The sequence below is a fragment of the Puma concolor genome, chromosome D4 (assembly GCF_028749965.1).
Source record: "Puma concolor isolate L17-30 chromosome D4, mPumCon1.1.hap2, whole genome shotgun sequence".
Taxonomy (NCBI): Eukaryota; Metazoa; Chordata; class Mammalia; order Carnivora; family Felidae; genus Puma; species Puma concolor.
The window spans coordinates 91,095,699-91,108,094 of record NC_141679.1 but is presented as its reverse complement, the minus strand read 5'-3'; the positions used below and the strand labels follow the sequence as shown (position 1 = coordinate 91,108,094).

The window sequence follows — 12,396 nt, the reverse complement described above, 5'->3', positions numbered from 1 at the left end:
GGGGCTGCGGTCACTTGTTGGCCTTCCCTGAGGAGTTGACCCCAACAGTTACAGACCTTTAGCCACACCACTCCCCTCCCGCCTCCGGCCTGGCCTTTTTTTTTTTAATATAAAACTAAAGGGACTAAAGGGACTATCTGGGTTGTTCTTTTCTTCACTTTCTCATGTGCTCGTGTCAAGGTGTAGTATATTAATAAGCAGGCCTGCTTTGTAGTGTTTGAGATTCACTAAGAAATAATGGTGGGACGCCCACAGAGGAAATTCTAAACGTAGCCTATTTGAAAGTCGCCAGAGAGGAGGAGAGTGTTGGGAATATGACCCCTTCTGTCCTTATCATGTCCTAGAGGTTGCTGCCTTCCAAACTCCTGAAGGTTTAGGAAACAATTCCTTTCCGTGAAGGTGTAGTTTCCGTTTTACATTGAATTAGCTTGAGAATAGGCCAGTTTTATGCATTGAGATTCCGGATGTTGCTGAAGGTAGCAAGTTCACCTTGACGTGCCCTCCTTTTACAGCGTGTCTGAGATTCACGTGGAAGACATTTTGTCTGTTCTGACAAGGGACGGTTGTTTGAAAGGGAGCCGACGGGGAACCCAGGTGAGTGTCATTATTTATGATACTTGCGGTGAACAGACACGACTCACTTCTTGATTTGGGGTGGTGGGGCTACCGTGTGTGGGATAGTTAGTTCCTCTGTTGAGCAGACGTGTGTATCTCAGGGGCCATGAACGTTAGATGAGGCCACATCGTGATTGTGTTTTCTCCTCTCTGCTCCTGGACGCGTTTTCTGGTCTCATCCCGTTAACGGGTGACCCGTCCATTCTGGAAGCCCGCAAGGCCGCAGCAGGCTCCCAGTGAGGAGGCCTCGTCCTGGCCCACAGTGAGTTTGGAGGCAGTGTTACCTGCTCAACCCTGGTGCCCCCATCCTGATTCTCAGCAAAGACTGCTGATTGACCCATCCACCCGTGACAGCACGGAAGAAACTGGTGTCTCTGTGTCTCCATGCAGACACACGTAGTTCATCCGTTTTTTAATGTGTGTGCCACACACAGAGGAAGAGTAAAGTTGAGATCGTCAAAAGGAGACATTGGTGTTATCCATGTGGTTCCACACGGGGACCCTGGGCACCCTATCCTGCGGCCCTCCCATGACTTTCCCCCTGCTAGGTGGTTGCTCCCCACTCCCACTCTAGCCCTGTACCCACTGTGTCACAGATATGTGTGTGTCACGTTGCTGTATGTAGTTTTGTCTATGAAACATTAGTGATTTGAATATTTTACATTTGTTTGTTTAAGTCTGAGCATAGACTGGAAAATGAGACCAAATAGATCAGGCTTAATTAAGAGTTTCTTTTATGCATCAAGAAGCGTCTTTATTTGGATCAATACTGTCCCTGGGGCTGGGACCTGACTTGACTGGCCCTGACTTAAGCCCTCTTGTTCCAGAAAGAACCTAAGGAAATGTATCAACGAAAAGGCAGGGAAACCGTCACAGCGTGTGTCCTGTGCCCGGGACTGTGCTACACTCTTCGTGGTTTGGTCCTGTTTAATCCTCCCAGCAGCCCCACCAGGCGGGTGCTCTCGTCCCACTTCCCAGATGAGGAGACTGAGGTCCGGAGGGGTGAAGAAACGTCCACAGGGACGCAGCCTCCGGTGCGGTGGAAGCAGGCAGCCTGACTTCAAAGCACGTGCTCTTTGCTTCCATTGATACAGACGAAAGCACGGCAGTGGCAGCAGCTAGCTGTTCAGTTAGGTAATGTCAGCCCTCGCTAGGTGAGACGTGGTCAACAGATGACGCCACAACAAATATCCCATAAGCCAAAGAAGCAGGGACAGACTCAGTTGATCAACAAGTTGTTTTAAACCGTGTTTCGTTAGAAAACATCCCTGCCGCGCTAGACTTTGGAACATCCCATATTAATAGTTTGTTGTCAAGGGAACGGACCAGTCACCAAACAGACGCTCGTTGGTCCTGGCACGCTGCTGTTCTGAAGCTACTGCAGATTCTAGGAAGGGTTTTTTCATGTTCCCTCAGACACTTCATTACAGCCCCAGGACCATGGGCAGTGTAGCAGAGGTTAAGGGCATGGCCTCAGGGTCCCCAGCTCTGTGGCTCTCGGCAAGACTGGACGTCCCTAAGCCGTGGTTTCTTCTTATGTAAAACTGAGATCATGTTAGCATTCTTCTTAAGGAGATTGGAGGACTGAGTAAGAAATAACCCGAGAACCCCAACACAGGTACTGAAGGGTGTTCATCGTCATCATCAGCTAGTAGCAGATGTAGAGTTCCGAGTCCAGACTCCGCGACACGAAACCCGGTGCTTGTTGCTGTGGCACCGGCGAACGTTAGCCTCTGCCTGCTGGCCAGAAGTGAGAGCAAGCAGTAAAGTTACAAGAAAGTTACAAAGAAAGAAAAGGTTCGGTCAGATCTCCTCTTACACCATTTCTGGGACTGACTCTGTTGGTGTTTGTCCCTGAACCGAGCACACATTGTTCGGTCCAGGGAGAGCTGATCATCATGTGGGTCTGCAGAAGGAGCGTCTCCTGCGGATTCCCCCCCTAGGGAGGGAGCCAGGCAGCCGCGGTGCCCTCTGCTCTTCCCCGAGCGAGCCACGGCCGTTTCCCAGCCCCCGGCCTTCCAGGGCCTTGCGTATCTACTCCCACGGAAGCAGAGGCTTCCTTGGCACGAGGCCGGCCTTGAAGCCTTGCTCGAGGGGGGGTGCTCGGGGACACTTCGTGTAGGGGCCGGGGCCCCAAGGCAGGCAGGCTTGGGTTCCAGACCATGCTTCACGGCTGGTGGTTCTGCAACCAGAGTGCCCGTCACGTGGGTTGCTGTGGAGCTGACCTCTAAAACGAGGCAGGCAGCGCTCTGTATGCTTCTGGGCCGTGGCGGTTCATCCCAGCCCCAAGCTCCTGCCTTGATGGACGGGAACCAGTAGGATGTTTTTATGTTTTTAAGGAGTGGTAAGCTTTGTTTTTAAAAAGAAAAAACACTCGGCGAGGTGGGCTTTCACTGACCCCAAACTAACAGGTTAGCCTAGAAAACTAATCGTACTACAGGCCCTGGGTGACATGTCGATGAAAACCTGGCCTGTTTAATTAACCAAATTTAACTTCAATTCGAAGGCCAAAGGGAAACTCCGTGAAACTGACTCTATTACTAATTGTCACACAGATCTACAACCCAAAAGAGTGTTTTATGTGTGTGTGATCCGCGTGAGTAGTGAAAAGAATAAAGTAGATGCTGGATACAACTTTTAGTTCTGTTCCTCATAAGAAACACGGCGTGTTTTAATTGCCGTTCTCCATGTGGGCGGTTCCGTCTAGCCCATGAACCAGTGCCGGACAGATAAATGTGAGCTCGGTAAATAGGCCTTGTACACACATAGCCAGACACCTCACTGTAAGGCCTTTCTTCTCACTCGATTGAAGTCCATTGTAAATGTCCCTTTGGCACATACATTTTTGGGCTTCTGTGAACAGAAAGAGAGTGAGTGAAGCATCTGTAAAATGTATATTTCATATTTAGGTATATAAAATATATATAGCTACGTCTGGGTGTGCGAGTGTTCACCCACCTACAAAGAGAATAAATTTGATCTTTCAACTTTACTGGGAAGCACTCAGATGGTTCTAGAGAAGCATGAGGGTGAAACTCAGCTTGGCAATAAAGTGATTAAAACAGTCCTTCCGTTTAGTTTAAAAACACTTTAGAAGTTAGCAATGGGCACGTTTCCAAAAAAAAAAAAAGAAAGAAAAAGGCACCTCCCCTACCACTGCCACCACCTAAAACTTTTTACAACAACCACAAAAAATCCAGCCCAAGTATCTTCAACTCATGTGTTGCCTCTCGATAGGCATGAAATTTTCATCTTCAAAGTATGCGCGCACCCAAACATGCTTTTTCTACGAGGTTTTTTTTTGTTTTTTTTGTTTTTGTCCTATGAGATATGCCTGTAAACGGACCTTAGCAAGAGACTGGTGCAGGGTCAGGTATTCAAATGAGATCAGCAGCCCCCTCCCTCCGTCCTAGTGCTCAGTCCTTGCACTCGGCTGTTCTCTCCAGGGTCGGTAGGGCTTTAGGGACCAGGGAATGCTGAGTGTGGGCCGTTGGAGACGTGTTTTCCTAAACTAGCCCCGGCCTGCTAGTCCCAGGTTAGCTTCGTTAACCAGCACTGCGTCTGTGTGTCTTTGAGGGGTGGGTGTGCCTCCGGGCTTTGACCCGCTCTCATTACGGGAGTGTTTCACCTGTCGGGGCTGAGACGCTGGCGTGCACACAACTCTGCCCCTGCCTTCAGTTTAAATTTAGACCGTCCTCCCCAGAAGACAACTGAAAAACACCTCATTCTCAAGAGGGGTAATTTTAAAATAAAGTATTTCTGGAAGTGGAGGGGGTAGGGAGAGGAAGACGTGCTTTTTCCTGAGTATATTATGTTTTCTGCCATTAACTTTTCCTTACATTTTACTGAAACTGACCTCATCATTTCAAACGTGTGAACCTAGTCTTATTGCCTTTTCTCCACCTATTTCACTTGTACACACATTATCTATGTGTGTGTATGTATTTTTTTTTGGTTGGGAAGAAAAGATGCCTCATTTTGAAACCTAAAGGGGGAATAAGAAAAGCCCTTTGTAATATATTGCCATATTATCACTAAATCCCCTGACAGTTGTGACACAGAAGTAAGTCACCTGTCACTTAAGCTTGAGGTCTCTTTAATTTTCTCCTGGAATTCGCACCAGGCTGTCTTTAATTTGAGGCCTTTATTGGAATTCTGAAACCTCTCTGCCTCCCTGGCTCTCAGATCTATTCTGAGAGCTGTTACAGAGTGTATACAATAACCAACAGAGGGATTCGAGCGGGCTGGAGCTCTGTTTATCTAACACTCTAGAGGGATTTTTGTGCTTATTCGGGCCTGGCTGCCCGGCTTTCAATATCGCTTTGACAACCATTCTGCCCTTCTCATTAATTTTAAACAGTTAAAACACAGGAAAAAGAGGAAAAAGTTTTCATTATTAAAGTGCTTTACTTTTTAATAACAGAGGATTCTGTCCGCCAGGGGAAAGGGCATCCTCGCTAATTTCACATTCATATTAAAAAAAACACACACACACAAGGAAGGTGACAGTTGCGTTGCTGAGGTGGCTTAACGAAAGGAGGGCAGCAAAAAAAGAAAAAAAGTTTGCATTTCACATCAGTTAAGAGGGTAAAAAAAAAAAAAATCCTTGTTAATGACAATAGCAAATGTCCACTTTCATAACACAGCTCCTGAGTGACTTTTCTCTTGACATTTGAGTGGATAAAACCCTTAGGGGGACCATGTACTGTGAAATCAGCTAGACTGTCATCAACCGAACAGGTAGCAGGAATGATTTGACTAAGCTAAAAACATTTTCAGGTTGTTAAGTCTCTATTAATACAGAGACGGACACAGACCCAGAGAATGAGGCTTTTTCTCCTCTCCCCTTTGTTCTTCCTCTGGCAGCCTTAAAGGTGAGAGACTCAGGAGCCACAGCTAGGCACAGTCAGCCTGTGGTCAGCCAGACACAGGCGCCAGCCCCTGTCCTCCCCGGGGGTGAAGGGAAGCACAGACTGGCTGTTTTCTTGGTGACCCATGCCCGCAGTGGGTAGTGGTTACCGTAGAGGCTTTTATAGAATCACTGGGACAGTCCGCGTCTTCCAGGAGACCTACTAGCCAAATTGAGTTGGAGAATCTTCGTTCTCTGGCATCTCAGTTTCACATTCAGGAGAAAGCACTCATGGTTGTTTTAAGACGTAGGAGATGGGGGGGGGGTGCGCCTGGCTGGCTCAGTCAGTGGAGTGTGTGACTCTTCATCTCGGGATCGTGAGTTCGAGCCCCATACTGGGTGTAGAGCTTACTTTAAAAAAAAAAAAAAAAAAAGATACGGGAAACAAAAAACACTCAGTTTTAGGGGAATATAAAGAAAGGAAATCTTGGGGCGCCTGGGTGGCTCAGTCGGTTGAGCGTCCACTTCGGCTCTTGTCATGATCTCACGGTTTGTGATTTCGAGCCCCTCATCGGGCTCTGTGCTGTCAGCTCAGAGCCTGGAGCCTGCTTTGAATTCTATGTCCCCCTCTCTCTCTTCTCCTCCCCCACTCACGCTCTGTCCCTCTCTGTCTCTCAAAAAATGAATAAACGTTAAAAAAAAATTTTTTTTTAAAAAAAAAGGAAATCTTTTCTCTGGGATTGCTGAAGAATGAAAAGGATATCATTTTTCTATTTTATTAACGTTTTCCATCCGTAGAACTTGAGCGTGTACAGATGTCGCTCCTGAAACCAGGACGGCCAGCTGCAGAGACCGAGTGGCCTTCTTGGAACGTGGTGTGAAGGGACGGCCCACTCCTCGATAGGTCCCCGGCAGCCAGCACAGTGGCACGGTGGTCCCAGGCTGAAAGAATGGATCCGAAACACAAGTCACAGCCTCCCTAGGAATGAGGGAGCATGCTCTGAAATTCAAGGATAGGCTAAATTTTAGGCAGGCCCCGGGGTAGGGGGGGCACTCCCGAGAAGCTGTTCCCTTGTTCCCCTGAGGAGTGAGAGGGAGGGGGAGGATTTAAGGCCTCCGTAAGACCCAAGTCCTGTGAAACCTACCCACCTGTCCACGTCCCGTGATGTTTTAAATGCCTGAATCGGACTCGGAAAATTCCAGAGTGTCTCCGGTGGGCTTTCATTTTGAACGTGAGTGACAAGAGGCCAGGAGGACCAGTCAGTAAACAAGTAAATAAGTAAATAGACCTGATCTGCCCCCTCACAGAGCTGTCTCCATCTTTGCTTGACTTTAACATCTTTATAGCTCCCGTTTTTCCTCTAGTAATATTGAAAGGATTACCCTTGTTGGCCCCTCGGTGGTTACCGAGTGATTTTACTGTTATTAAATCTATTATAAAGTGCTTCATTATTCCTGACTCTGACTCTGTCTCTTCTTTAATCCTTCCGCCACCCTCCCAGAAATCCCGTGCCGCTGGCCCCCAGGAAATCCAACGGCGAGCCACGGTCTTGCAGACGGTATTTGAAGATTACGTGCACTCCAGTGAGAGGCGGGTCTCCTGGGCAAAGAAAGGTGCGTGGATTTCGTAGGTCCTTGTGGATGGAAAGCCCTCAGAGCTCCGTCCCCACCTCCACCTGCACACCGCCAACGGGCTGAGAGGCCAACCGGTGGGCAGGGGCGGGGGGGGGGGAATGTCTCTGCTCACCAGCTTAAGCCTTCAGCCTCGTTCTGCAGGGTCTGGACGCAGGTGTGGAAGGCTTTAAAGTGATATTAAACGTTCACTTCATCCTTCCCCATGTTTTGCACAAATGAGGCTTTATCTTGGCTTACGTAGAACTAGAACTTTGACCCATGGATCTCAGGGATCCATTTTTCTCTTTGAAAACTGAAGAGACGTGACCGCGTCAGCAGAGACTGTTGTAGAGATGGAAATTAGGGATGAAGGTAAGGACTGGAGGCATCAGACCCGAGCAGTCTCTGTTTGGAAGTACAAAGGAAAGTGAGAAAGAACAGTGCTGAAGAAAGGCCATAGACCTTGAACCCAATTCCTAGGAAATTTACAAAAGACTCGGGTACTTATTTAATATCCAGGCCCTTTATAGGATAAGTTGGCACCTGGGATCACCAGGCATTAGTGGGGACTCAGTAGTTCACTGGAGAACACTGAGAGAGCGTGGGGGGAGGGGTCTTAGAACAGCTGGATGTTTCCTATGGCAGGAAGTCGCGTGTCGTGGCTGGTGATGGTCTTGTGTGTGTGAATAAGACGCAGTCCACGTTGGAGGCCCCTCACTTCTTTTTGATAGTTACTTGCTGTTTTGAGAAGGATGCCAGGCTGTCTTGCCAGTGTGTAAACTCTATAGCATCATCTTTTTCCTTTTATGAATTGAGATTTTTTTTTATTTCAAAAATTTTTTTAATGTTTGTTTTTGAGAGAGAGAAAAAGAAAGCATGAGCGAGAGAGGGGCAGAGAGAGAGGGAGACACAGAATCGGAAGCAGGCTCCAGGCTCTGAGCTGTCAGCAGAGAGCTTGACGTGGGGCTTGAACTCACGAACCGTGAGGTCATGACCTGAGCTGAAGTCAGATGCTAAACTTCACTGAACCACCCAGGTGCCCCAGTTGAAATTTTTAAAAAATCATTTATTTAACAAATACTTACTGAACTGGGCACCGTTCTAGGTGCTTGGGATACATCAGGAATCAAAGCAGATGGAAGACCTTTCTAATATTCTAGGTGGGGCACAGATAATGAGCATAGTTAAAATAGTCTTTTAAAAGGTGTTGGGAACTGTGGGAAAAACAAAGGTAAGAGAGGCGAAGGGGTGTCTGGGCAGACTGCGTTTTACATGGAGGGTCAGCGTGAGCCCTGCTGTGAGGGCAACATGAGCCAAGTCGAGGGTCACCAGCTGCTGCAACAGAAAGGGCATTCCCAGAGAGGGCTCGGAGGTGGGGGGGGGGGGGGCAGTGTGTCCACAGGAAGGAAGGGAAGGCTGGCGTAGCAGAGGCAGGCTTGGAAGCTGTCGAGGGCTTTGGGGTCCCCTGAGCGCAGTGGGAGCCATTGCAGGACTTGGAGCAGAGATGTGGCACGGTCTACAGGGGTCGGAAAAGACGGCCTACGTGAGAATAGAATCTGGGGGGCAAGGGTGAATGCTGGGGGACTGGTTACAGACAGTCGTGGCCATCAGGAAATAGATGACAAGAATGGGCTAGTCAGCAAACGGTTTTGAGTGCCTACCGTACACCTTGGCACATCACGAAAGCAGCCCTTGGCTGTTGCCACCACACTGGACCAAATGAGAACTACACAGGAGAAAAGATGAAATCCTGGCGGTGGCCCCGTCCCCGCTGCTCCGTAGGTAGCGTGCGTCCTGCTGGACGGGTTTCTAACAGCAGGCTGTCCTGACATTTCCCGAAAGTGAATTCAACAATTCCTGAGGGTTTTCCTAAGAACCTGCCTTCAGTGAAGTACTGGCACGTGTCTCCCGAGAGGAATGGATGGCTTGTCACAGTGTAACTGGAGATCGGTCGTTTGTTGACAGGCGAGGTGAGCTTGCTGGGTGGTGCACGTCCAGCTGTGGCGCCGCGGAATTTCTGGCTTCGTAGCGCATTGCGATGAAAAGCAAGAAAGCCCCCCGTCCTCTTCACCTTTGGTTTTGACGCCAGAGGTGGTTGAGGTGTCTCACTCTAGTGAGACTACAGCCTTCTTCAGGTGTCTGGGTCACCAAAGTAAGGCTGTCGTGGCGTCCTTGGAGAGTGTGGTTACCACTGAAGTCGTTAATACCAAGAAGCAAGCGGAGCTCCTGGCTTTCTGTCTTTTTTTTCCTAGTATCACTTTTATTTTTTTTTATTTCTACTTACTAAACATGACATGAGACAGAACATGCAAGTGGGGGGAGGCGCAGAGAGAGAATCCGAAGCAGGCTCCACGCTCAGCACTGAGTCCGACGCGGGGCTTGATGCCACAACCCTGGGATCATGATCTGGGCTGAAATCAAGAGTCGGATGCTCGACCGACTGAGCCACCCGGGTGCCCTACTTGCCTTCCTTTTAAAGGGTACCTGAACGGGGCCACTCTGCAATGTTTAGGTACCAAGAAGGAAATAACCCTGCATTTCTCTTCTCTGCCAATTGATTGCCACGTCAGATTGTTGGTGGTCTGGGGGGAAAGTGCCCTGTTCTAGATCTCGGCGTCTCCACACTTTGCTCCCCTGGTGCTTAGCATGGTGAGTTCTGGAGGTCTGGCGGGGCGGTGCGTACACGCACTTGCTACGGCAGAGGTGTTCAGTTCACAAGGGGACAGCGACCGCACCCCGGAAGTCGAAACTGTCTTCTGCATTTCGTCTGCATATGCAGATTCCCCACTGCTGACTTGCCTCCGTTTTATTTCAGAACCCACCTCATGAATAATTAACAGAGCAGCTGGTTTTTGCCTTTATGGCAGAAAAGTAGTTGGAAACTGGGCCAAGTATGCATTTGTCTTCCTGTTGCATTTTCTGGCCCAGTCATTGTTAATAACCAGCATTTAATTGTTGTCCGTTTCCAGCAGCAGTCGCCCCTTTTTACCCTCATTTCTTTCCTTCCTTTCTTTTTTTTTCCTTTTAGTTTATTTATTTATTTTGAGAGACAGCACGCACAGAAGGGGCGGCAGAGAGAGGGAGAGAGAATCCCAAGTAGGCTCCATGCTGCCAGCGCAGAGCCCAACACAGGGCTTGAACCCACAAACCATGAGATGACGACTTGAGCCGAAACCAAGTCAGATGCTTAACTGACCGAACCACCCAGGTACCCCTTTTCCTTCATTTCTTGCCTCTGTTAGCTAGAGATCCCAGTGGTTAAAAACTGGTTTGAACTTGGGGCGCCTGGGTGGCTCAAGCGGTTAAGCATCCGGCTTTGGCTCAGGTCACGATCTCGCAGTCTGTGCGTTCGAGCCCCGCGTCGGGCTCTGTGCTGACAGGTCGGAGCCTGGAGCCTGCTTCGGATTCAGTGTCTCCCTCTCTCTCTGCCCCTCCCCTGCTCACGCTCTGACTGTCTCTGACTTTCAATAATAAATAAACATTAAAAAAAAATTAAAAAAAAAAAACTGGTTTGAACTTAAGACTCCCGAACAAAAGTTTTGGAAACTGGGGTCCTTTCCTCACAGAAGACGGCTTTCCTGTGGTGGTCCTTCAGCCTCAGGTCTCCCTGAAGAGCAGGGACCACGTGCGGAGGAGCCGTGCCTGGCTTGCAGGGCTGTTGCTGAGAGTCCAGAAAACCCAAACCACCGATGACAGATCAGCCGCTCCCTCAGTGCAGTCCCAGGTAGGCAGGTACTCAACCGAGTGTGCCTTTACTCCGTACAGATGTGTGTTCTTCTGGGGGCAGGGCCGAGGTTCCCTCCCAGGCTAGAGTCTCGCTCCTTCCTACCTCCTTGATCCTAAGTATCATCCGTAAGATACTACTGTTCTTGGTCAGATGTCCAAGAATAAATCTGATTTTATGAACAAGGATGAGGTGTCCGTGTGGGGTATTTTAAAATAGGTTTCCCTTAATGCATCTCCCTTACGGCTGTGAGATGGTGTGAGATGGGAGCCCGCGACTACGGAGCGCGTGCTGTGAGTGGCCACGGCTTCTTCCGCCATCTCAAGCAAATGCCTTCTTTCTCTGCTCTCCACTCCTCCGGGTCCCCCAGCCCCCACTTCCGCCACCCGTCCTTGACGCCGCCCCTCGGCAGGGTCTGCAGACAGCTTCTGCTGCTCCTGAAGTTCCTGCTTCTCTGAACCATCAAAACGTGGGAGTCCATTCAAGGATGTGAGGACAGCCCAGTATCGTTGTCCCCAGTGAGACAGCCTTAAGGACAGGCAGGGTTGGTAAACATATGCAGTGTGAAATGCTGCCTGAGCGCTTGTGGAGGGAGAAGACACGTCTGCCGTTTCTTGGAAAACTTGTCAGCTGGGCGCCCACGTCTCTGAGACAGAGGCTGTCCCTCCTTGGCTCCTCGGATTGGTGCGGGAATGGGAGGTTGATCTGCCTAAGTGGGACAGTGGTGGTCATGAGGAGGCCTGGGCCAGCGTTCGGGGGACTGAGATTGTAAAAGTGCAAACTCTTTGGCTTGGCCTGACTTGGCATGGTTTCGGTCTGTTTTTGTTTTTAGAGGAGAGTAAATATGGAGGGTCTGGAAAGAAAGGGATGTAGAGAAGAGGTGTAGAGCATCTCCTGGAAGGTAGCCGAGCAGCTTTCTTGAGACTGGAGTCTGTAGCTCCATGTCTGGAACCTGGTGTCAAAACCTCCGAACAGCACAGACCATTTGAAGTGCTAGAGATTTCCCTGGGAAAAGCTGGTCCCCGGTTATTAAAAAGGGGAAGCAGGCACAGATTTCAGAGAGGGGTGCAGACAAGTTGCCTTGGTTATTATTTCTCATCGATTGGGAAAAGGAGTTCACTTTACTCAGTAAATAGAGCTTTGATGGATTCCCAGGATCCTTCCAGCAGCTGATCTGCTAAAATGACACTTTTTATTACTGTTCATAAACGCCAATCTCCAGGTGCTGCTGGGATATTACGTCTAAGCTGTGGGCAAACTTGCCAGTCCAGTGGCTCAACAAGCAAGGGCGAGAGAGGCTGGTATTTAGCACCTGCTCTTCCGTGAGATGCGCGGTGCTGGACTCGGGCCTGGCCGCCGGAAGAGCCGGTATTGGGGTCTTTTCAGAGCCGTCCCCTCCTGCCCTGTTGGAGTGAGGAGAGGTAGACACTTGATTTTCACTGGAATTGCGGTGTATTTGAGGGGAGCTGGGTGGAGGGACAGCTTTCTTTTCTCAGAGGAACGCCGAAAAATGGTGTAGCCGGGGCTCCAAGCTCCTGGGAACCACATCTGCCTTTTTTCCAGCCAGTGCTGACTCTAGAACAGGGGCCTTTTT

The 12,396-nt window shown here is 49.4% G+C and overlaps 1 protein-coding gene across 5 annotated transcripts in view; it reads left to right on the top strand.

The window, feature by feature from the left end:
• DDX31 (DEAD-box helicase 31) overlaps nucleotides 1-12,396 on the top strand; it is a 71,455-nt gene that overhangs the window by 41,615 nt on the left and 17,444 nt on the right. For 2 of the 5 annotated variants that reach the window (XM_086684376.1, XM_086684380.1), the window contains 3 exons: nucleotides 513-594; nucleotides 2,234-2,365; nucleotides 6,967-7,078. In XM_086684376.1, coding sequence (XP_086540502.1) covers nucleotides 513-594; nucleotides 2,234-2,365; nucleotides 6,967-7,078 — 326 coding nt within the window. The other 3 variants (XM_086684379.1, XM_086684377.1, XM_086684378.1) reach the window with 3 other exon arrangements.